General features: G+C 42.5%; 1 protein-coding gene across 5 annotated transcripts in view; it reads left to right on the top strand.

The window, feature by feature from the left end:
• Nucleotides 1-21,686, top strand: part of TBC1D7 (TBC1 domain family member 7) — a 36,161-nt gene that overhangs the window by 3,244 nt on the left and 11,231 nt on the right. For all 5 annotated transcript variants that reach the window (XM_046006533.1, XM_046006535.1, XM_046006536.1 and 2 more), the window contains 5 exons: nucleotides 4,149-4,336; nucleotides 7,584-7,721; nucleotides 16,492-16,637; nucleotides 17,994-18,123; nucleotides 19,159-20,036. In XM_046006533.1, coding sequence (XP_045862489.1) covers nucleotides 4,149-4,336; nucleotides 7,584-7,721; nucleotides 16,492-16,637; nucleotides 17,994-18,123; nucleotides 19,159-19,245 — 689 coding nt within the window. In that variant the 3' untranslated portion in view covers nucleotides 19,246-20,036. The remainder of the gene's footprint in view (nucleotides 1-4,148; nucleotides 4,337-7,583; nucleotides 7,722-16,491; nucleotides 16,638-17,993; nucleotides 18,124-19,158; nucleotides 20,037-21,686) is intronic.

Genomic DNA, 21,686 nt, shown 5'->3' with positions numbered 1-21,686 from the left:
GGGGATATTCATCATCTTATCAGTCAGAAAAAAGGATTTTTTAGGCCATTTACTGCATATCAGGTCTACTCTTAGGAGACTGAATTACTGCGCGCTGTGAACGTGTTTGTTTACGAAGGTGACTTCAGTAGCCGTACGTTCAGTAGGACTCTAAGAATGTCAGTTTAGTCACGATAGTAGGGAAAGTAACGTGTGTTGCTGAAACTAACCGTGGGAAGAGCATCGTTTGGGAGAAGAAACTGGTCTAGCCTTTACCATCACCTCGGTAACCCCGAGGAAGACCCCTCTAGGTCTCGGCTTTTGCACCTGTAAAATGAGGTTATTGAGCTAAATTAGACTGAGGTCGAAGCTCTCAATTCGTTATCGCTGTGATTCCCAGCTGCAGAGGTCTAGCTTCCTAATGAGTGTTCTCAGAAAGAAACGGAAGAGTTTTTACTTCCTAGAAAGCGCAGATGGATACATTTCAGTGATGAGTGGCTGAAGGAGAAGAAAGGAACCTGCTCAGTTTCTGTAGAAGAAAAAGTGTATTAGGTGCCACAAGGGACTGGCAGCATCCCTTTTGAGCCAAGGATCTTTTCCTATGACTGCTGAGCCTGCTGATGCATACAATATCCAGCCATTACCATGCTCCTTTTCTTCCTTTCTTTGAAAAAAATGAGAGTACTCCTAGAATTCTGCTGTGAGATAGGTATTAATATCCCAGTTTTACAGATGAGGACAAAGATCGCAGGCTAGATAATTTTCCTGAGGCCCGGCAGTCTGCAAGTGGCAGAACTAGGATTTGAGCTTAGGTTGGTAGAGCCCATTTGAAGTAGGAGAGACAGTAGACCTCATATTCTTTCCAAAATGTATTTTCAAGACTTGAGAAATCTGTAGTCCTGAATCTGATGATGTAACGTGGAGGCAGCGGGGGGAGTACAACCCATATTAGGAAGCACTGTATGATCCCCATTTTTTGTTGTGCATTCTGGCAGTCTTTGTGGATTTGCGTTTCTGGTGGGCCACCATCCAGTTCATGTCTAGAGAGCAAGTATCAACTATTTTAGTTTTTCCCTGAGCATTTTTTTTCTTCAATCTTGGTGTTTCTGGTGGTCATCAAAAAAAAAAAAAAAAAAAAATGCCTTCCAGGGATGTCTTTTAGGTGGTAGTGTCGATACTGTCTATTTCTGTTGGGAAATACTATGTCTTTTTTTTTTTTTTTTTAAGATTTTATTTATTTATTTATTTGACAGAGAAAGAGATCACAAGTAGGCAGAGAGGCAGGCAGAGAGAGAGGGGGAAGCAGCCTCCCTGCTGAGCAGAGAGCCCGAAGCGGGGCTGGATCCCAGGACCCCGAGACCATGACCCGAGCCGAAGGCAGAGGCTTTAACCCACTGAGCCACCCAGGTGCCCCGGAAATACTATGTCTTAAGAGTTAATAATTGCGGTGGATTCGTGGGAGATGTACAGTTATACTTTGTGACACTTTGTAAGTGCCTAGACTTCATTCATCACCTCTGTTTTTCCCACTTGTCTTTATCAGGTAAGTCTTTGTTATTTTGTAGTAAAGACACTGGAGATTTGGAGCTGCTGTGCAAGAGACAAGCTAACTCTTCCCAGCATTGGTGTTGATTACTCAGGAAGCTTGTCAGGCCTGCTTCCTGATATATTTTAGGTAAATATCCAAAAGAAGCGTTTTAGAACTAGCTCTTACTTTGAGGCTTGACATGGGAAGCACTCTGCTGCCTCTAATAGTATGAGGAGGGTTGAATTACAGCTGTTTAATCTTTACTAGCCCAGACTTGGAGGACATTTTAGTGTATTCCCTTGGCTTTTCCAGAAGCGTGGCACAGAACCCCAAAGCTAAAGTAGATAAAACTGTCAGGACAGAGAACATTTGGGTGAGTTAGGTTCTAATGGTAACATGGCATCATGTTAGCTTGTCTTTTGAGCTCATCCAACTTCTGTTTTCCAGAATATTCTTTAGAATACTGGATCTGTGTTGTTTTATTCCAGAGAGTGATCCTTAGTCCTATGTACAGCTAACACCTATACTAGCTTACTATGTGTTGTGTACTTCCTAGGCATTTTATGTATATTAATTTCTTAGTCATTATAGCAACTGAGATAGGTATTATTAGTCTCATTTTTCAGATGGAGAAGCTAAGGCATAGGGAGACTAAACTGCTGACCATCATCCAGCCAGTTAATTGTAGAGCTAGAGTTCCAACCCAGGAACTTTGACTCCAGAGTCCGTGTTCCTATACAGTCTTGCTAAATTTAATGAGGCTGGAATAAATAAGAGGGGTTTTAAAAAAGATTTTATTTATTTATTTTAGAGACCGAGAACACACGTGTGCACATGTGTGTGCAGGCAGAGGTGGGGAAAGGGAGAGAGAGAATCCCAAGTAGACTCTGTGCTGAGCGTGGAGCCTGATACGGGGCTTGATCCCAGGACCCTGACATCATGACCTGAGCTGAAATCAAGAGTTGGGTGCTCAACCAGCTGAGCCACCTAGGTGCCCCTAAGATGTTTTCCTTTATAGCAGAACTTAGAGCCTTGAAAATTCATTATCACGTTTTGCAAATCTGTTTGGTCCTTGGCACCCTTTTTCTCATGTGGACTTTTGGGGCTAGTGTTGTACAAAGAACATTATCCATTCCATTTCCCACCTCTGACAGCTGAGGAAACGAGTTTCCAGAGAGAAATTTGTGAGAGTCCTGGTGTCATCAGACGTGGAACTAGACTGAAAGCCTGTCCAGTTCTCTTTCCACTAGGCTTTTTCCATGCCATTTGTTTGTTTAAAAAAAAAAAAAAAAGGTTTTTGTCCCCAAAGCCTTCCGGGTAAACATGTTTAAATGGGTTAATGAACATAAAATGGCATCAAAATGTAAGGTGGCTTCATCGGTGAAAATGAGAGATTTCTGTGGTCCTGAAGCTAGGCCACTTTGTGATCAAGTTTGCTTGCTCACAAGCAAAGAAGAGAAGGATTTGATGAGTTGTTGGTGGCTCTGAGATAAGAGGCCTGTATCGTTAGCTTGGGCAGCATCACTGAATACCCTGGACTGGATGGCTTCAGCAGTAGTTTATATCCTCATGGTTCTGGAGGCTGAGAAGTCCAGGATCAAGGTGATGGCTGGTTTGGTTGTTGGTGCTATAGGCCTCCCTTCTTGGTTTGTAGATGGTCACCTGCCCACTCTGTCCCCACATTGCAGAGTGAGTGAGACCGCAGACTCGGGGATGTCTTCATTCTCTTAGAAGGGCTCCAGCTCTGTTGGATCACAACCTCATTTAACCTTAATCACTCCTTATTGGCCCTATCTCCAATTGGAACACTGGGCTTGGGGCTTTAGTATATGAATTTTGGGGGAAAACAATTTGGTCCATAGCAGGGGCTAAGTGCAAAACCTGGAGATATGTCTGTAGGAGCCGAGGGAGGCCCCAGGCCAGCAATCATAAATTGAGCGAGCTATTATGATAATTGAAGTGGTTAATGTGTAGATGGTACACTTATTCACGGGCTTTATGATGCCCTTTCATTTCTCTTAAATATCAGTGATGCAGATTGCATTCAAATATTGATAGTACTTAAAATTCAAGATTGTTTTAAACTTTTTAAGATTTTATTTATTTATTAGAGAGAGAGAGAGAACACAAGCAGGGGGAGTGGGAGAGGGAGAAGCAGGCTTCTTGATGAATAGGCAGCCCAATGTGGGGCTTGATCCGAGGACCCTGGGATCATGACCCGAGCTGCAGGCAGATGCTTAACGACTGAGCCACCCAGGTGCCCCCCAAGATTGTTTTTTTTTTTTTAATATTTTATTTATTTATTTGACAGAGAGGTCACAAGTAGGCAGAGAGGCAGGCAGAGAGAGAGGGAGAAACAGGCTCCCCACTGAGCAGAGAGCCCGATGCGGGTCTCGATCCCAGGACCCTGAGATGATGACCTGAGCTGAAGGCAGAGACTTAAACCACTGAGCCACCCAGGCGCCCCCCCAAGATTGTTTTATAGAGAGAACTTGTGAAAGAGAATCTATATGGTAACTAACTATCCGTGTGATTCCAGTCTCATTGTGCTGGGCAGCTTCTCACTTGGTTCTCTGTAATCTGGGTCTGTGTCTCAGTATTTTGCCCATTTTTCTCCCCACCCCTCCTCCCGTCTCTGTAGGGATCCTGCCTCCGCACCACGAGTCCCATGCCCAGGTGATGATGTATCGCAAGGAGCAGTACTGTGATGTCCTTCATGCCCTGGAAGTTGTTCGCTTTGTCAGCGATGCCACACCTCAGGTTGAAGTCTATCTCCGCATGTATCAGCTGGAGTCTGGGAAGTTGCCTCGAAGTCCCTCCTTTCCACTGGTTAGTGGTACTTTACTTTGACCACTTGGTTCAACTCTAGACCGTTCTGTCCTGCTGGCCTTAGCATCATATTTTGCCTTAGAAACCAACTTTTTTTCCTCCTTTTCTTTCTTTTTCTTTCTTTCTTTCTGATTCTGATTCGTTTGAGAGAGTGCACAAGCAGGGGAAACAGCAGGCAGAGGGAGAATCAGGCTCCTCTTTGGAGCTGGGAGCCTGATGCAGGGCTTGATCCCAGAACCCCAGGATCATGACCTGAGCTGAAGGCAGATACTTAACTGACTGAGCCACCCAGGTGCCCCACTTTAGAAACATTCAGTGGCTCTCCTTTGTGTCTTTATAACAAGTTCCCATCCTTGAACATTTCCGTAGCCCATCTTGTACCTTTTCTGCCTCAACACTAAAATCAGCCATTTTAATAAAGCGTGGTCTTTAGAAACCAAGAATAAGGAACTAGATGTGCATGTTGGTTCTGGTGTGGTGTTGCTTCTAGGGCCTATCAGTCAGCAGAGCTAGGAAATACACGTTCTGTAAATATATAGAATCGTGTACACCTTCACACACACCTATGTCTGTTTATATGTCTCTCTATCTCAGTGTGAAAAAAGCCGCAGTACATGCAGATCCCTCTGATCGCAGTCCGGCACCACAGCTTCTTCTTGCCTTCCCCTTCTGTGTTGGCCCTTCCTGTCGGACAGTGGCAAATACGAGAAGGCTCCCCTCAGTACAGTCACTTCTCTGCTCATTCCTCTGGTTGTAAGTAGTAGTGCCAGCTACCTCTCGGCCCTTGCCTACAGGCCCAGTGGGCCACCTCCTTTGCCTTGACCGTCCTTGGCCTCAGCCCGACAGGTCCTAACCTGTTTTTAAACTACTCGTCTTCTACAAACCCTTAACTCTGTTGACTTGGACTACTTGTTGCTCATAAAGGGGAGAGCAGAAGTTCAGGCAAATGAGTGATTATAGCTTTTGAACTTTGGCTATTTTTTTGCAGTTTAATGTTCATTATAGGAATTTTAACTTTTTGTGTATGTGGCTGAAACAGTGATTGCTCAGTATCAGGATTTATCTGCAAGCTGTGCTAGTCTATAAAAATTGCTTTTTTTAAAGACTGCATTTATTAGAGCACGAGCTGGGGGGAGGGGCAGAGGGAGAGGGAGAAGCAGACTCCCCCCTAAGCAGGGAGCCCGATGGGGGCTTGATCCCAGGACCCCAGGGTCATGACCCAAGCCGAAGGCAAGTACTTAACTGACTGAGCCACCCAGGCGTCCCAAAACTTACTTTTTTATTGCTGTTGGCAACCTACCCATATAGCACTTAGAGTTTTGACTTGTTCTTGCTTTTGAAGTGAATGATGTGGCTCCCATGGACAGATCTGAGGTTGTCCACTCGTATTAAGTTTATCAAGAGAGACTGGCCCTGAAAATAATTGGAAGTCTAAGTAGTCTGTAAATTTTGCTTATCTCCGGCAGAGCGCAGTTGGTGGTACTCTGCAGGTTCTTAAATTATGTATTAAGTTGGGTTAGATTATCTGTTAGTTCAAGAAATCTAAATGATAGGTTATGGTTTTCACCTCATCCCTACTTGGCTTACCCGTACTCCTGCCCAGAAACCTTCTCCTCGTCTTGGGCAGATGTGCCATCAAAGTGTTGGCTTTGGCTCCGCCACTTCATAACCCCCCAGTCATTAAGCCCCACTCAGGCTCATTAGTATTCGTACATAGCAGAGTGCGTGACAGCGCTCCACACAGGGCCGGGAACGTAGTCAAGGATGTTGGTTCTCTTCCCTGCCTCTCAGACTGTCCTGGAGCCAGTGAGAGGCCACGTTCAGGAGTGCCCAGTATGGGCTGGGAGTCCAAGAAGGGAGATGGTCTTTCCCTTTTCTTCCTTCTCTCTCTTCCTCTGATACATTAATTAATGTTTAGAAAAATGTATTTTCTGTGATTCTGTTACCTTTTAAAAAATTTGTATTGGAATTTAATTTAACATATAGTGTACTATTGGTTTCAGGGGTAGAATTTAGTGATTGATCAGTTGCGTACAACACCCAGTCCTCAGTACATCACGTGTCCTCCTTAATGTCCTTCACTCAGTTACGCCATCCTTCCACCCCCTCCCCTCCAGCAACCCTCAGTTTGTTTCCTATTGTAGTTCTGTTACTCTTGGACATTTTATAGAATATTAAGTTGAATGGAGGCCTAAAATGAAATGCTTTTTAAAAAATAGGAATCTTGATTTAATTTGGGGCTTTTAAGGGAGAGAGATACTTTTTAGTTTCCTTTTTTACCCCAGAGTCCTTCAGCTGTTAAATCCTAGATGAAAATGTAATCCTTTTTTTTTTTTTTTTAAAGAGAGTGTTTATGCATGTGTGCACATGCATGAGCTGGGGGAGGGGCAGAGGGAGAGGGAGAGAATCCCAAGCAGACGCCGCACCTGATGTGGAGCTTGATCCTGTGACCCTGAGATCATGACCTGAGTCGAAATCAAGAGTTGGGCACTTAACTGGCTGAGCCACCTATGTGCCCCTGAAAATGTAATTTTGTGTGAGATGCGGTGTTTGAAAACAGAATGGATTTCCAGGTAGATTCTAGATTTTATAAGATTACTTTGTTGAAATTTACTTGAGGGTTTATGTTCATATTCCGGGTGTTGATACAAGGTTTGAGAAATGCCATCCTTCTGATTCCTAAAGTTCTAATTCTAGGGACATTTTAACTTATCAGGTGCTTAAAAGTGCTTAGAACAAAATTCTAAAGGTATGTATGAATGCTTTAAATAAAGAAAATGCCTTTTTTTTTTTTTTAAAGAAGATGCTTTTTATTAGTCCTTTTGGAGTCATTGAACTTTTGTAAATTACTGTGTTTTGTAAATGTCTCCATTTCTTTGTGATGTTTATCACACACATTTGAAAGAAATTCTCCTCTAGCCTCGGGAATACTTTTGGGTAGAGAGAGTCTGCTCCTCGCTTAGATTTATGTTTTCTTTGATGACCTTAAGTGGTGGAAAAATCTGCTTAGTTTAAAACCTGGACATTCATAAGCACCCCTGATCCAAATAGATTTCTTTGGTTACCCACTCCTTTCTCTGCCTTGGTCTTCTCTTTAGTGGCAGACTGAATGCTTTTTGGTTCCACTTTGATTTATTAATGCGGCCTCTTCAAAAGTTAGGGGGTAAGCTTTCATTTTTATGCGAGAAATATGTATTCCTCTCTTCTGCTGGCTCCCTCCCTTTACCAGAGATTTACTGTCTTTTAGGAGCCAGAAGATGAGGTATTTCTCGCCATTGCCAAAGCCGTGGAAGAGATGGTAGAGGATAGTGTCGACTGTTACTGGATCATCCGATCCTTTGTGAACCAGTTAAATAACAAGTACCGAGAGTCTTTACCCCAGCTGGTAAGTGGTGCTCTTTTTGGCTCTTGGGGGGTAGGGGTGAGTAGTGGTGATGGGAAAATATCCTTGCTTCCTGATGTTCCTGCAGTTACTAGTTACCCTCTATGGTAAGAGCCAACGGGTGTTTTCTGTAAAAGATCAAGTAGTAAATATTTCTAGGTTGGTGGGCCAGATGGTCTCCGTGTCTCCGTGTCTCTCTTGCAAACACTCAGCTCTGCAACTGTTGCACAGAAGTGGCCACTGACAGTGCATGAAAGAATGGCGGTGGCTGGGTTTGTCCTGCTGCATTGCCACAGTTGGCAGCCCCTGCTCCTTTCCTTATCCTGGTCTAGAATCTACTGGCTTTATCTAGAATTGCCTCTCTGAATTAGTTGAGGTTTGAATTTGGCTGCATGTAACGGAAAGCCCAGCTGTCTGAAGCTTTATTTTTTCTCTCTCATGTAACCAGAAATCTAGAGGTAAGGCAGTCCAGAGCTGGCGCTGCAGTGCTATGATGTCGGTGTCCCCACTGGCTCCACCCCAAAGGCTCCTGTCCTTTCGGGCCAGCATTTTTAGGTGAGATCCTTCCTCTTTTGCTCACAGCTGGATGCTGGAGCCACAGCTGTGACTTCTGTGTTCTAGGCAGGTAGGAAGGGAAGGGCAAAGACAAAAGTGAAGGAGTAGAAGGAACAGCCAGTCAAGGGTGTCTCCCTTGGACAGACCTTCCTTGTGCCTGTCTGTTAGTGGCAGGACCGTGGTCCCTGGCCACCTCTGTCTGCAGCAGAGGCTGGGAAACGGCGGTGTGGCTTTGTTTTAGCCAGACATGTTGTGATCTTTAAACTCGGATTCTGTTAGTGAAGGAGAGGTGAACGGCTATGAGGGAGGCAGCCTGCCGGCGGGCTGCCACACTCTGACTCGGGAGTGCAGAGAGCGGCGCGGCACCTTGCTTCCTCAGCAGAAGCCAGTGGTTCTTTGCCATCCTGTTTTTCTCATTTTTTCCCTTTATTTCTCTCCTTTAAAAATGAATGTCTTTTTTCTTAAATCGTTGAGTTGTTTCATTTGGAAATTCGGTTGAAAGCAGTAACTGAGATCGTGGCTTCAGGGCCAGGTGAGGAGCACTGATGAGGGTTAATGGAGCCCTGAGGATCACTGTGCTGACTGCAATCACCAGGGCGGTTGGCAGGAAGACCCTTTAGCTTTGTAGACCACTGTTACAGGAGTGTTTTATAGATTTCAATTACATGAAATTTGATTTTCAGAATTTTAAAATTTAATCCACTTAGTTGATTTCAATAAAGACAAGCTTGGCGATGGAAGCATAATGTTATTGGCTTAATTAGATCAAGAGGTCCAGATTATACCATGATTTAATTAGCTTTTCTTATTTAGTATTGAAGTAACTTCTGTAGCATTTTGCTAGTTTATGTTTAAAGAACTTTTTTTTTACTTAAAAAAATTTTTTTATTCACATATAATGTATTATTTGCCCCAGGGGTACGGGTCTGTGTATCGCCAGGTTTACACACTTCACAGCACTCACCATAGCACATACCCTCCCCAATGTCCATAACCCAACCATCCCTCCCTACCCCCCTGCCCCTGGCAACCCTCAGGTTGTTTTGTGAGATTAAGAGTCTCTTATGGTTTGTCTCCCTCCTGATTCCATCTTGTTTCATTTATTCCTTTCCTACCCCCCCCAAACCCCCCAAGTTGCCTCTCAGCTTCCTCATATCAACTTCCTCATATCCTATGATAATTGTCTTTCTCTAATTGACTTATTTCGCTAAGCATAATGCCGTCTAGTTCCATCCAAGTCGTCGCAAATGGCAAGATTTCATTTCTTTTGATGGCTGCATAGTATTCCCTTATGTGCACACACACACACACACACACACACACACACACACCCACCCCCCCACGTCTTCTTTATCCATTCATCTGTTGATGGACATCTAGGTTCTTCCCATAGTTTGGCTGTTGTGTACATTGCTGCTATAAACATTTGGGTGCACGTGCCCCTTCGGATCACTACATTTGTATCTTTAGGGTAAATACCCAGTAGTGCAATTGCTGGGTCATAGGGTAGCTTTTTTTTAACTTTCTGAGGAACTTCCATGCTGTTTTCCAGAGTGGCTGCACCAGCTCGCACTCTCACCAACAGTGGAGGAGGGTTCCCCTTTCTCTGCATCCACGCCAGCATCTGTCATTTCCTGACTTGTTAATTTTAGCCATTCTGACTGGTGTGAGGTGATATCTCATTGTGGTTTTGATTTGTATTTCCCTGATGCCGAGTGATGTGGATCACTTTTTCATGTGTCTGTTGGCCATCTAGATGTCTTCTTTGCAGAAATGTCTCTTCATGTCCTCTGCCCATTTCTTGATTGGATTATTTGAAGAACTCTTTATTTTTTTTTTTTAAAGAATCCTTTATTTTTGATAACACAAGAATAAGTATATTCTTGGAATATTAGTCTAGATGAATCCAGTGTTCCTATAGATCTGTACATCCTCATCTCCCACTTTCTTAGAAGTCAACACTGTCATTAGCTGGGTGTATATCCTAGCCTGTCTTATGTACATCAGGTTGGGTGGACTCTAGCCACATCCACACATATATACATATATACACGTGCACATGTGTACACAATACACATACATACATTTAATGACTTATAGTTTTTGTATATATAACTTAAAAAACCCCATAAATATGATATAATTTATACAGCTCTACAGTTTTTTTAAAAAACTCGGTATCTTGGAGCACTTTCCAAGTCCATGCAGATCAGTAGTATTCCACCCTGACTTCTGTTCGAACCACCTGGGAACTTTTAACAAATTATCAGTGCCTTTCCTCCACCCAAACCCATTAAGTCAGAATCTCTGGGGGTAGGTGATGCCCAGAATTCTATTTTTTAAAAAAGCTTTAGGTGATTCTGAAATGTGGCTAGAGTTGAGAGCTACTCCTTTAGAACTACTTTTTTTTCCCTCTTAAAAGTGTGTTCATATTATTTCCTGTTAAGAATTCTGCCCTGTTTTAATATGACGGATCCACGTTGATAGTCCGCTTGCCTTTCTGCCTGAGCCTTTCTATATATGGGAGCATTTCTGCAGGGCAGGTCCCTTTTAGGGGATTGCTCCATTGAAAGGAGATGTATGTAAAGTTCTTAATTGCCAGGCTGCTCACCCGGAAGGCATACTGATTTTGCTTCCCCCAGCAGATAAGATTTTCGATTTTCCACTCCATTGCCAATACTGGATAGTATCAGTTTCTTAAATTTTTGTTAATCTGATAGTGAAAGTGGTATCTTATTTTGGTTTACATATCCTTATTTTCTAGTGAAGCTGAGCAGCTTTGCATATATTTGTTGGTCATTTCTGTTTGTCCACCTCTCTATCTTGTTTGCATCTTTCTATTTGTATGAGCTCTTGATATACTCGGATATTAATCCTGCGTTACATATGTTGGCAGACTTTTCTCCCTGTATGTTGTATAGAGATTTTTAAAGCTTTGTTTTAATCAGATCTGTGAATATTTTGTTTTTTTGGAGTTAGGAAACCCTTCTAACTCCAAAATTAAAACGCAGGTTTTTAAAAAACTTACCTCTTTTAATGTTTAAACATTTTATTTATTTATATATTTTAATATGTTTAAAAAAAATTTTTTTTTAGGGTGGGAGAGAGTGTGCTCAAGCAGGGAGTGAGGGTTGGGTGGTAGGGCAGAGGGAGAGAGCATCTTAAGCAGACTCTACACCCAGATGGCGCCAAAAGCGGAGTTTGATTCCACAACCTTGATCATGACCTGAGCCAAAATCGAGAGTCAAAGGCTTAACTGAGCCACCCATGTTTGTCTATATTGAAACATTTTAAAATTGAGTCCTTTAATTTGTGAGGGATTTGTGTTTGTGATTGGTATTGACACAGGTTTGACCTTGTTTCTTTGTTGTTAACTACAGTAAACCTTAACTCAGCCTCTTCGTCTTCCCCTTTTGGTTTGATGTTATTAAGCTCATGCTTCATGCCAGGCAGTTTACTTTTTAATGAAAACTTAATTTTAGCACACCTCTCTGTTTTTATAGATGAGGAAACTGAAACACAGAGCAGTTAGTAACTTGCCAAAGGTCACAGTTAGTAAGCAGTAGAACTACTGACCACTTAACACTATCTGTCGGTTTATTCTTTTTTTCACAGATTTGAAATGCCACCTTTATCATATACTAGATTTCTGTATTTATTCGTATCTCTTTCTGGGCTTTTTCTCCATCAAGCTATTTGTCTATTCCTGGGCCAAGACCATATGATTTATTTAATATAGCTTCCTCATATGTTTTGGTAGGTGGTAAGGAAAATTCCTTCATATTGTTGCTCTGTTTCAGAAGTGCCTTGGCTTTGCTTCAACTCCAGTTTCTTTTTTAGAAATGAATTTTCAATCAAGATACTAAATGCCCCCAACCTTAATTTCTTCATTTTCAAAAAAGAGGTCTATTTTATTTATTTTTATTTATTTATTTTTAAAAAGATTTTATTTATTTATTTGACAGAGACAAATCACAAATAGGCAGAGAGGCAGACAGAGAGAGGAGGAAGCAGGCTCCCTGCCAAGCAGAGAGCCCCATGCGGGACTTGATCCCAGGAACCTGAGACTATGACCTGAGCCGAAGGCAGAGGCCCAACCCACTGAGCCACCCAGGTGCCCCAAGAGGTTTATTTTAATAAGTACATTATAGTAGTTAGCACATAGTTTTAAATAGTTATGAAGTTTTTTTTTAAAAGTTCTTCAGGATGCGTAAGAAAAGTTTCCTTTGTGTTGCTATTTGATTTACTGATTTACGTGAACATTTCTCTTTAAGCTGTTCTTAGTTTCCCATAAAATTTTTATTACTGTGGTTAGTGGATCTCTTCTTCCTAGCTTCTCGTTAGAGTTTTTATAATCTTGTCTATCATTTTCAAGTTTTTGTGGTTTTACCGACGAGATTGGTTATCACAAAGCATAGCTTGTTTTATCATCCTAGGGAAATGTACATGTAATGGGCAGTAATGGATTTTTGACATAACAAGAAGATGAGACTCTGTCTGGTGGTGACACATTTATTATATCATAATCTGATTGATAAGGTTACATCACAGCTTCTCCTCTCCTTATAAGCTTTAGGAAATGTTGCTTTCTGATGAGGCCTGTCTTTGGCAAGATTAGAATCCAACTTCAGACTGTGACCTGGATGGCCTCTCTGGTTAATCTCTTTCCAGAGCAGACCATCCTTAAGCCATCTCGGGCTTAATTGTGTTTAATCATTAAAGTGAGTGAACTTTCTTCCATTGCCATTGGTCTGCTTTTTAAAAGCTATCCTAAATAGGTATTTTTTGGTTTATGTTTTTTAAATAAACACTATTAACACCCTCTTCCTAAGTTTAATATTAATTCCTCTCAAAGTGGTTAAGTCTCTTTTTTGTCAGGTTTTGCCTTCTGTTATGTTTTCTTCATAAATTAAGAATTTGAGGGTCATGGAAATATTGGAAATAACCTAAAAGTTTAGCTGTAAAATATAATCTCATCTACCATTTGCTGTATACTAAAACTTAAAAGCAATGTAAATATTATCTCTTTCCACTAAAAAAGTATATATACATTATATATTTATATTCACTATCTTTCTTAGATTTAGTAATAGCATATGATAACACATTTTTCTCTACCCTGCTGTTTTCACCTGATACATGCTAGAAATCATGCCATAAGTAATACAGTTGACTCTTGAACAATGCTGAAGTTAGGGATGCTAAGCCCCCACCCAGCTGGAAATCATGTATAACTTTTGACTCCCTGGAAACTTTAACTGCTATACCCTGCTGTTGACTGGAAGCCTTACCAAGAACATAAACAGTCTATTCACCCATATTAATATTTTGTATATTTTATGTATTACAGACTATATTCCTATAATAAAGGAACCTAGAGAAAAGAAAATGTTATTAAGAAAATGATAAGGAAGAAAATATACATTTATAATACTGTACATGTATTTATTAAAACACATTTACATATCAATGGGCCCATGTAATTTAAACTCCTTTTCAAGGGTCAACTGTGTATAGAGCCATTCCTTACTCCTTTTCACAGCTTCATGCTACTCCACTCTGTGTATATGCTTTTGTTTATTTGACCTGTTCTCTGTTGGCCACTGGAAACTTAAGATGTTTCCAGTCTTTTGTTATTAGACATGGTGTTATGGATTAATAACTTAGTGCATATACCTTTTCATTTACTTACCAGTATATTCGGGAGATATGTTTTCTAGAAATAGGTTGACTGGATCAAAGGGTAAAGGCATATGTTATTTTGCTAGATATTTCCAAATTCCCCTTCATAGACCTCATTCTCACAACCAGTGAATGAGATGCATTTCCTTACAGTCTCCCTTGCCAACATGGTGTATCATTTTTGCCAGTCTGATAGGTGAGAGATAACTTCAGTTTGGCTTTTTTTTTTTTTTGAGGGTGAAATTTTTTTCATTGATTTTTAAAATTTTAATTCTGGTGTAGCTCACATACAGTGTTGTATTAGTTTCAGGTGTGCGATATAGGGGTTCAGCAGTTTGTGTGTTACTCAGTGCTCTTCATGGTAACTGCACTCTTAATCCCTATTGCCTGTTTCACCCATCCCCTCAGCTCCCCTCTGCGAACCATCAGTTCTCTGGAGTTAAGTTTCTGTTTCTTGGTTTGCCTCCCTCTTTCACCCTATGTTCATCTGTTTTGGTTCTTGTTTGTTTGTTTGTTTTAAGATTTCATTTGTTTGACACAGAGAGCACAAGCAGGGGAGCTGCAGTGGGAGAAACAGGCTCCCCGCTCAGCAGGGAGCCTGATGTGAGGTGTAATGTAATGTATACTGGAAAACAGTTGGGCGCTGTACAACCATATATTATCAGTAGTAATCTCTGGGTAGTGTGAGTTTAAGGGCTCTTCATATCTTTCTTTATTCCTTACTGCATTTTTGAGATTTCTTACAATGAACATAATATAAATCAGGAAAAAAGATTTAGAAAAATTTAAGAGTGGAAGGAAGATGTACCTTGAGTGATTATCAAGATGTTGATTAGCATACTTCAACATTTCATTGAAATCATGATATTCATTTACTTATTCAGCGATTACATATTGAGTACTTACTATGCCGAGTAATATTCTAGGTTCTGGAGAACTAGCAGTGAACCAAACGGACATGGTCCCTGCTCTCACTGAGTTTACAGTATGGTAAGGGAAGAGGCAATAAAGAGTGTAAAATGTTCACTCACCTGTATCTTGTTATTTGTATTGACTTTTGGGTGAGATTTTCTTTGCTATGAAACGTAATATATGAACATGTGTGTGTGTGTTCACCCGTGTCAGTTTGTGAAAAAACATTCCATTGGTAGAACCAACCAGAGTTCTGCATAGGGTTTTAGAGGTGAGAGGTGAGGTCAAGAGCCCTTTGACACTTGGACTTTGGAGAAAATTTCCTGTTTTTGAGAGCTGTGTAGAGTGTTCTTGAGAAGCTCTAGGAATTATTTCATAGTGTAGGAAAGCTGGTTTAACAGAAAAAATTAGAGCTCCCTGAAAGAGGGAAAAACCGGGCCCACTATTAATATGTGGGCCCCGCTGCCTGGCTAGCTCCCGTCATTCTTTGTAAGCTGGCTCACATGTCACCGCTGCAGGAAGCCGTGGCTTGTAAGGCCCGGGTTCGGATTCCCACCTCGCTGTGTCCAACATCGTGTGCTTTCTCCATGAGAGCTTTGTTACATGTTTGTCTCAGGCCGATTGTATGCTCCCTGAAGGCGGGGACATTATGTCAGTATGTTTTCATTTACTCTGCTTTCTGTATGTAGCGTAGGGTTTGGCTATAGCGAACATTGTAAGAGTTAGGAATTACCTCTTCCGGCGAGATGCAGATATTTAGTAAAAGAAACATTTGCATTTGCTTAGGTGATATGGGATGTCATTGTGTGTTTCTGGATAGGGAATACAGACTTCAGGGTTTGACCCCCAGGCACTGTTCTTGGCCAGTGGACCCTAAATATAGCAGCTTGTGCCAGGTGGGTTTGGCTGGTCTAGAGCTGGCTTGGTTAGCTCTCCTCCCAGGCTTCTAGAGTTGGCTGCTGCTTAACCTTTCATGGGAGAGGCTACCAGATGGAACCCAGGTGCTTTGTGCCCCCCACGTTATTTCTCTGCCTCCTGAGAATTCTCCTGCACTTGTGGTACTGAGTGCCTCCTCTGGATGTCTCCGTTGTAGGGGTGTCTTTGGCATGGTGCCCAGTGGTGCTTGGCAGAGGTGTGGTCTGGACTGGTGGGCCCTTTTCATGTCCAGCTCTTTTTGTCGCATTCTTCTGGACTCCCTCTCCCGCCTTGGTCCCACTGTCTTTCTTTGGTCTAACTCTTTCCCCTTCTCTCTGTATATCATATACTGTTCTGGAGCAGCCAGGAGTGCCATGGGCCTTTCTTAGTTCCCCAGAACAATTGAATTTTGCTTTGGACTTTTGCTTTGGCTGTGGAACCTTGTTAGTGCTATTAGGGGGAACAACCGTTTGGTTTTGCTGGGTCCTGTCCTGGAAAACCCCTCAGTCCCACCTCGCTGGTTGCTCTGGTCAGTGCTGACCTAGGAACTTTGCGTCACGCATGACTCGGAGGAGTCTGAAGTTTTGTTTTCTAGCACTTGCCTGCATTCAGCATGTACATTCGATTCATCTTATTCATCACAGGCAGTAAGATTGGGTAATGTTATGTCACAGGAAACGAGTAATCTCTCTTCCTGTTTAATCATTAGCCAAAGGCTTTTGAACAATACTTGAATCTGGAAGATAGCCGTTTGCTGAGTCATCTGAAGACGTGTTCTGCGCTGTCCAGACTTCCTTACGATCTCTGGTTCAAGAGGTGTTTCGCCGGGTGCTTGCCTGAATCCAGTTTACAGAGGCAAGTATCGCTTCCAGAGATGGCCAAAGGCCTGAAGGCACAGGAGGATCCTGGTTCCTCACGTGCTTGTCCTTCAGAGTATGAATCTGCTTTAGGATAATACCAGTAATTTGAAGCTAACTTCCCTGGCAGGCAACAGAGCAACTTGATTCGACTTGTTATTTATGCACTTAGAAATGCCAGAATATTAGTAATGTTAATGTAACATGAATACAAATTAATGTTAATGCTAGAAAGATCAGAATATACAATTAGAAAACTTGAAGGCCCTCAGTCTGTTAGATGATGAACACTATTCACGTCTGAAGCCGTCTCCAGGAGCTTATATTGGTCTAGGCTTTTCCAGAATGTGGTAGATCCTGATCTGGAGGAAATCTTCCTATTAGTTTCAATGTGACATCTTTAAAATAGCTAAAGGCAGGCAGAGAGATCAGAGACTCACACTGCTTTCATTCATTTCAGACGTATTGCTGGCATTTCAGAGTCCTGCTCCTTCCTCCACCCCAAGACTGTATGAGGTAGTTGGGAAGAAAGTGACATGCAGAAAACATCACAAGACAGTGCATGACTAAGCACATAGAGTGCAACACCAACTTTAAGAGGAATAGGAATTATCAGAATAGGTTTTTTAGAGTGGTTGCAGTTTCCTAAGTAGCCCCTTAAGCTCTTTTTTTTGTTGTTTTGTTTTGTTTTGTTTTCCCTTAAGCTCTTTTTTAAAAAAGATTTATTTATTTGTTAGAGCGAGAATGAGCGTGAGCAGGGAGGAGAGGGGAGAAGTAGGCTTTCTGCTGTGCAGGGAGCCTGATGCGGGACTTGATCCCAGGGCCCTGAGATCATGACCTGAGCCGAAGTCCTGTGCTTAACCCATTGAGCCCCCAGGCACCTCCTAGTTCATTTAGTTCTTGGAGAAGTTTTAGGAATTTGAGCCACTGGAAAATGAAATTGCATTGATCTCATTTCATATGCTGCTTTTGTTATTCCTTAGTACTTAATGATTAGATTAGCATTACACAATATTAATAAAATCCACACTTTGGTTTAAGACTTCCCTTCCCTTAAATGTCAGGTTTAAAACATTAGGGAATGGGTGTCTGGTACATCTCTTAAAGAGCAAGTACTCTTTAGTGATCATTCATTTTTCCCTTGCAGTGCTGATTGTGTGTGAAATATGTTTCAAATAACTGATTTGTTGTGTTTTTGCTTTTCTGATGATTATTTCATTGTAGTTTTTCCTCTGAAGTTTATACTTAAAAGGAGTAATTTGATTTAATTTTGTAATTTGAGATGTTTAGCTAAACAAAGTTCAAACTCAAATAATTTTATTATAGCTCTTGATTTTTTTTTTTTTTTTGGTAGGGTTTGGGATAAAGTTGTAAGTGGATCCTGTAAGATCCTAGTTTTTGTAGCTGTGGAAATTTTATTGACCTTTAAAATAAAAGTAATGGCTCTGAACAGTGCAGAGAAGATAACAAAGTTTCTGGAAAATGTAAGTGTTCTTTTTTTAAAATTTGATTTTGAATCTAGAAAGGAAGTCCGTTTAACAAGCCAGATTTTCCTACTGCATTACATTCTTTCTTTGATATTTTTACCTTAAAAGAAACCCTTTTTCCCCTTGGAAAAATTTAGCTTAAAGTTGGTCTGTGGGTTATAATTTGCATCCTCTCTATGGGGGATGGCAGGCTGAGTAGTGAGACTGTTACCGTGAGTGTGTGTGTCAAGACCACAGTCTTATCACCTGACCACCAGGAGGCTTGCTGAGAAAAGGAAGAGGTGAAATCTGTCATGTGAGGTCAAATAATCCTTCTTAGTGGAAAAGGAAGCTTGATGTTTTGGGGATTTTGTAAGCCCTTTCATTGCTGTTACTATCTCTGGCAGAATCCCAGTTGGGTTTGTTAATGTGCGTAAGTGTATACTTAGTGCGTGCAGGGAAGGGTCTAAATGAATCTCTGAGTATCTTAGAATACCCTTAACCAGGAGAGAGGTAGAGGAGATTTATGCCAGGATGAATTTCACTGGACCCAGAATCTCTTCTTTTTAATTGGTCGCTATTAACATTTGAATAGTGGCTCAGTAAATAGTAAGTACCAGTGAACGTGAGGTGAATACAAGAGTCCTCAGCACTCCCGTTGGCGGCTGACAGTGCCAGGGCCCCCGCTAAGTATTCTTCACTTCTTCAAGGGTCTCCCACGGAATCCTAAACAGCCCTAGGAAGAGCGGCTTCATCTGCCTCATTTTAGAGCTGGGATCTGAACTCCGGTAGCCTGGATAGCCTGCCCAGGGGCACACGGGGCAGCGCAGGCTTGAAACCCAGGCAGTCTGACTAGAGCTCCTCGGCGTGTCCTCCGGTGGCCTGAAACAGAGGTCCGGGCCGCGGCCTATCACACGATTGCTTTCTGCCCTGCCAAGTCGTGAGAACTCCGATGGGGTGGGGGACACATAAATGCTATGGCACAGCGAACGAGGGAGACAAGGAAGTTATACATACTTGCGGTTTCACGACGACTGCTTTGCTTGTCTGCAGATTCCCCAGGACAGCTCGGACGCGATTGTGAGCAAGGCCATCGACCTGTGGCACAAGCACTGTGGGACCCCCGTGCACTCAGCCTGATGGCTTCCAGCGCACGCGGCCTGCCGGGCCACCCTCAGCAGGGACACCACCTGGTACACTCACGGAAAAGGCTGGTCTTGCTTTGGTGCTCAAAGCATCATTTTTTCCCCCAGTAAGGTTATTTAAGATATCTGGTGACGTTGTGTTTGGAGCGGCAACTTGTAGTTACACAGAAGTGCAGAGCTCAGCTCTGAACAGCCGGTAGAAGGGTTATTCCAGCAGTACCTCCCCATTCTCCACACATCAGCCGGGGAGGGTGGGTGCTTTGATAGGCAAGCCTGCCCCGCTCCTCTCTAATTAGCACCATGCTCGTTCCCTTCTAAGGCTATTTCTGGAATAAAGAACAACTTCCTTTTGTTGACAACTCCGATTCGACTCTCTCCTTGATGCGGTGCTTGTTTAAGCTGTCTGCTTTCTGAGGCTACATCTTGCCAAATAGGTTTCAATAAAAGCCTTACATTTTTTTTTTCCTCCGTGTCAGTTGGAATGAAAATTATTGAACAAAATATGTCTGCATTTACCTACCAGGAGAGGGAATACTTGCGGATGTCTTGCCAGACTCATGCTTTTTCCTGATGAGTCATTAAATGTTGGGTGGGCTCTAGGAGCACTCTGCCACCCAGCATTGGAACGGGAGAAATGGCAGGCTAGGCTAATAGCTAATGCCCTTGGGCCCTGTTGTGCCACATAATGGTTACTGTTGATTGGACAGTTGTAGGCTGTGCCGGTGATTGAGAGGAGGCCCTTTGTTTAAGACTGATTCAGCTGTCGGACCTGCAGAAGCCTGAGTGGTGAGTTGGTTCTCTACTCAAGCCACCCCTGGAAGAGGAGGGAGACCTTGAAATTATGCAGTTAGAGTTTGGAGAATCTCTTCCCTCCCTAATATGTAAAATAACTATTGACAAAGAAGTCAGAGTGAATGGAATTGTTGAAGCCAGCTGGTATTTCTGTATAAGTAACACATCCAAGAGTATTTCATTTTTAAAGCAAAAAAATACACCCAGAAGAAAACTTTTTTTTGAAGATTTTATTTATTTACTTGACAGAGATCACAAGTAGGCAGAGAGGCAGGCAGAGAGAGGGGGAAGCAGGCTCCCCGCTGAGCAGAGAACCTGATGCGGGGCTCAGTCTCAGGACCCTGAGATGATGACCTGAGCCTAAGGCAAGAGGCTTTAACCCACTGAGCCACCCAGGCGCCCCCAGAAGAAAACTTTTTTTTTTTTTTAATATTTTATTTATTTGACAGAGATCACAACTAGGCAGAGAGACAGGCAGAGAGAGAGGAGGAAGCAGGCTCCCCGCGGAGCAGAGAGCCTGACGCGGGGCTCGATCCCAGGACCCCGGGATCATGACCTGAGCTGAAGGCAGAGGCTTTAACCCACTGAGCCACACAGGCCACAAGAAAACTTCTTAAAGCAAAATGCTGTCTACAGTTACTGCCTTACATTTATGTATTCAGCGATTGGCTCTGCCCCTGAAGAAATTTCCAGCCAGTTGGAGACAGAAGAGAAGACCTGTAAGAAGGAATTCCTGCTCCAGTTGTCTGTTCTTTGGTGATCTGGGTGATATGTGAAATTCAGAGAAGTTCTAAAACAAAAATAATTTTACTTCTATTTAATTTATGAGCCACATATCGTTAGTACAGCTTTTTAGTAAACTACAGATTATAAAGTCAAGTGATAGTAAATCTCAACTCCAGAGAAAGAGGAAATAAAGAATTAGCAGCCTCTCAACAAGAGTGTGGTTTCTAGGTATGTGCTCATGCTTACTCCTGAATCCTGGGAGAAGACTGGTGCCACAGAGCGAGTGCGGGAGGCAGAGGGGGGCAGGGGCTGCCTGGAATGCTTGGGCAGGAGGAACCCTAGCGGGCTGACATACCTCTTCACAACTTCGGGGAGGGTCCAGAGGAGCTGAAGGGATGACTTTTACTGTCCTGTGAAGGGATGGGAACAGAAATAGTCTGCCAAACCTAGGCTGGTCAGACCTAGATGGCGAAGGACTGGGGTGGGGAGGTTTGGGGATTTTCTTTTAAAGTGAGTCAGTCTGACACCATCGAGAATTCTCTTTCTTAGACAACCAAACAGCTCCATCTCAGCAGAGGGTTTTTTAAGCCCCCCTGTGAGGACAGTGGCAGGATAGGTGAGGATCTGATTTCATTTTGATACCAGAATTTTATTTTGCTGAGAGCCTCAGTATTTTGAAAATGTTTCTGCCCACTGCCTTTGGTGAGAAGCATAGCACCTGATGAAAATACCCCCGTAGTCCCATGATTCAAAACATTTTGTTAGGGTGCTGCAGAACTTCTCTTTGATGTTACAGCCCAGGGTTTTTGTTACAGTGGAAACTGTTAGGGCTAATCTGTGAGGCTTTCCCTCTCCCTTGGAAGACTGGGATTTAACATTATTAAATTCAGTTTTAGTCCTTCCCATCCACAATGTTGT

The sequence above is a fragment of the Meles meles genome, chromosome 5, assembly GCF_922984935.1.
Source record: "Meles meles chromosome 5, mMelMel3.1 paternal haplotype, whole genome shotgun sequence".
NCBI classification, from domain to species: Eukaryota; Metazoa; Chordata; class Mammalia; order Carnivora; family Mustelidae; genus Meles; species Meles meles.
Note: the sequence above shows the minus strand (reverse complement) of the source record. Positions and strands in the feature narration are given on the sequence as shown.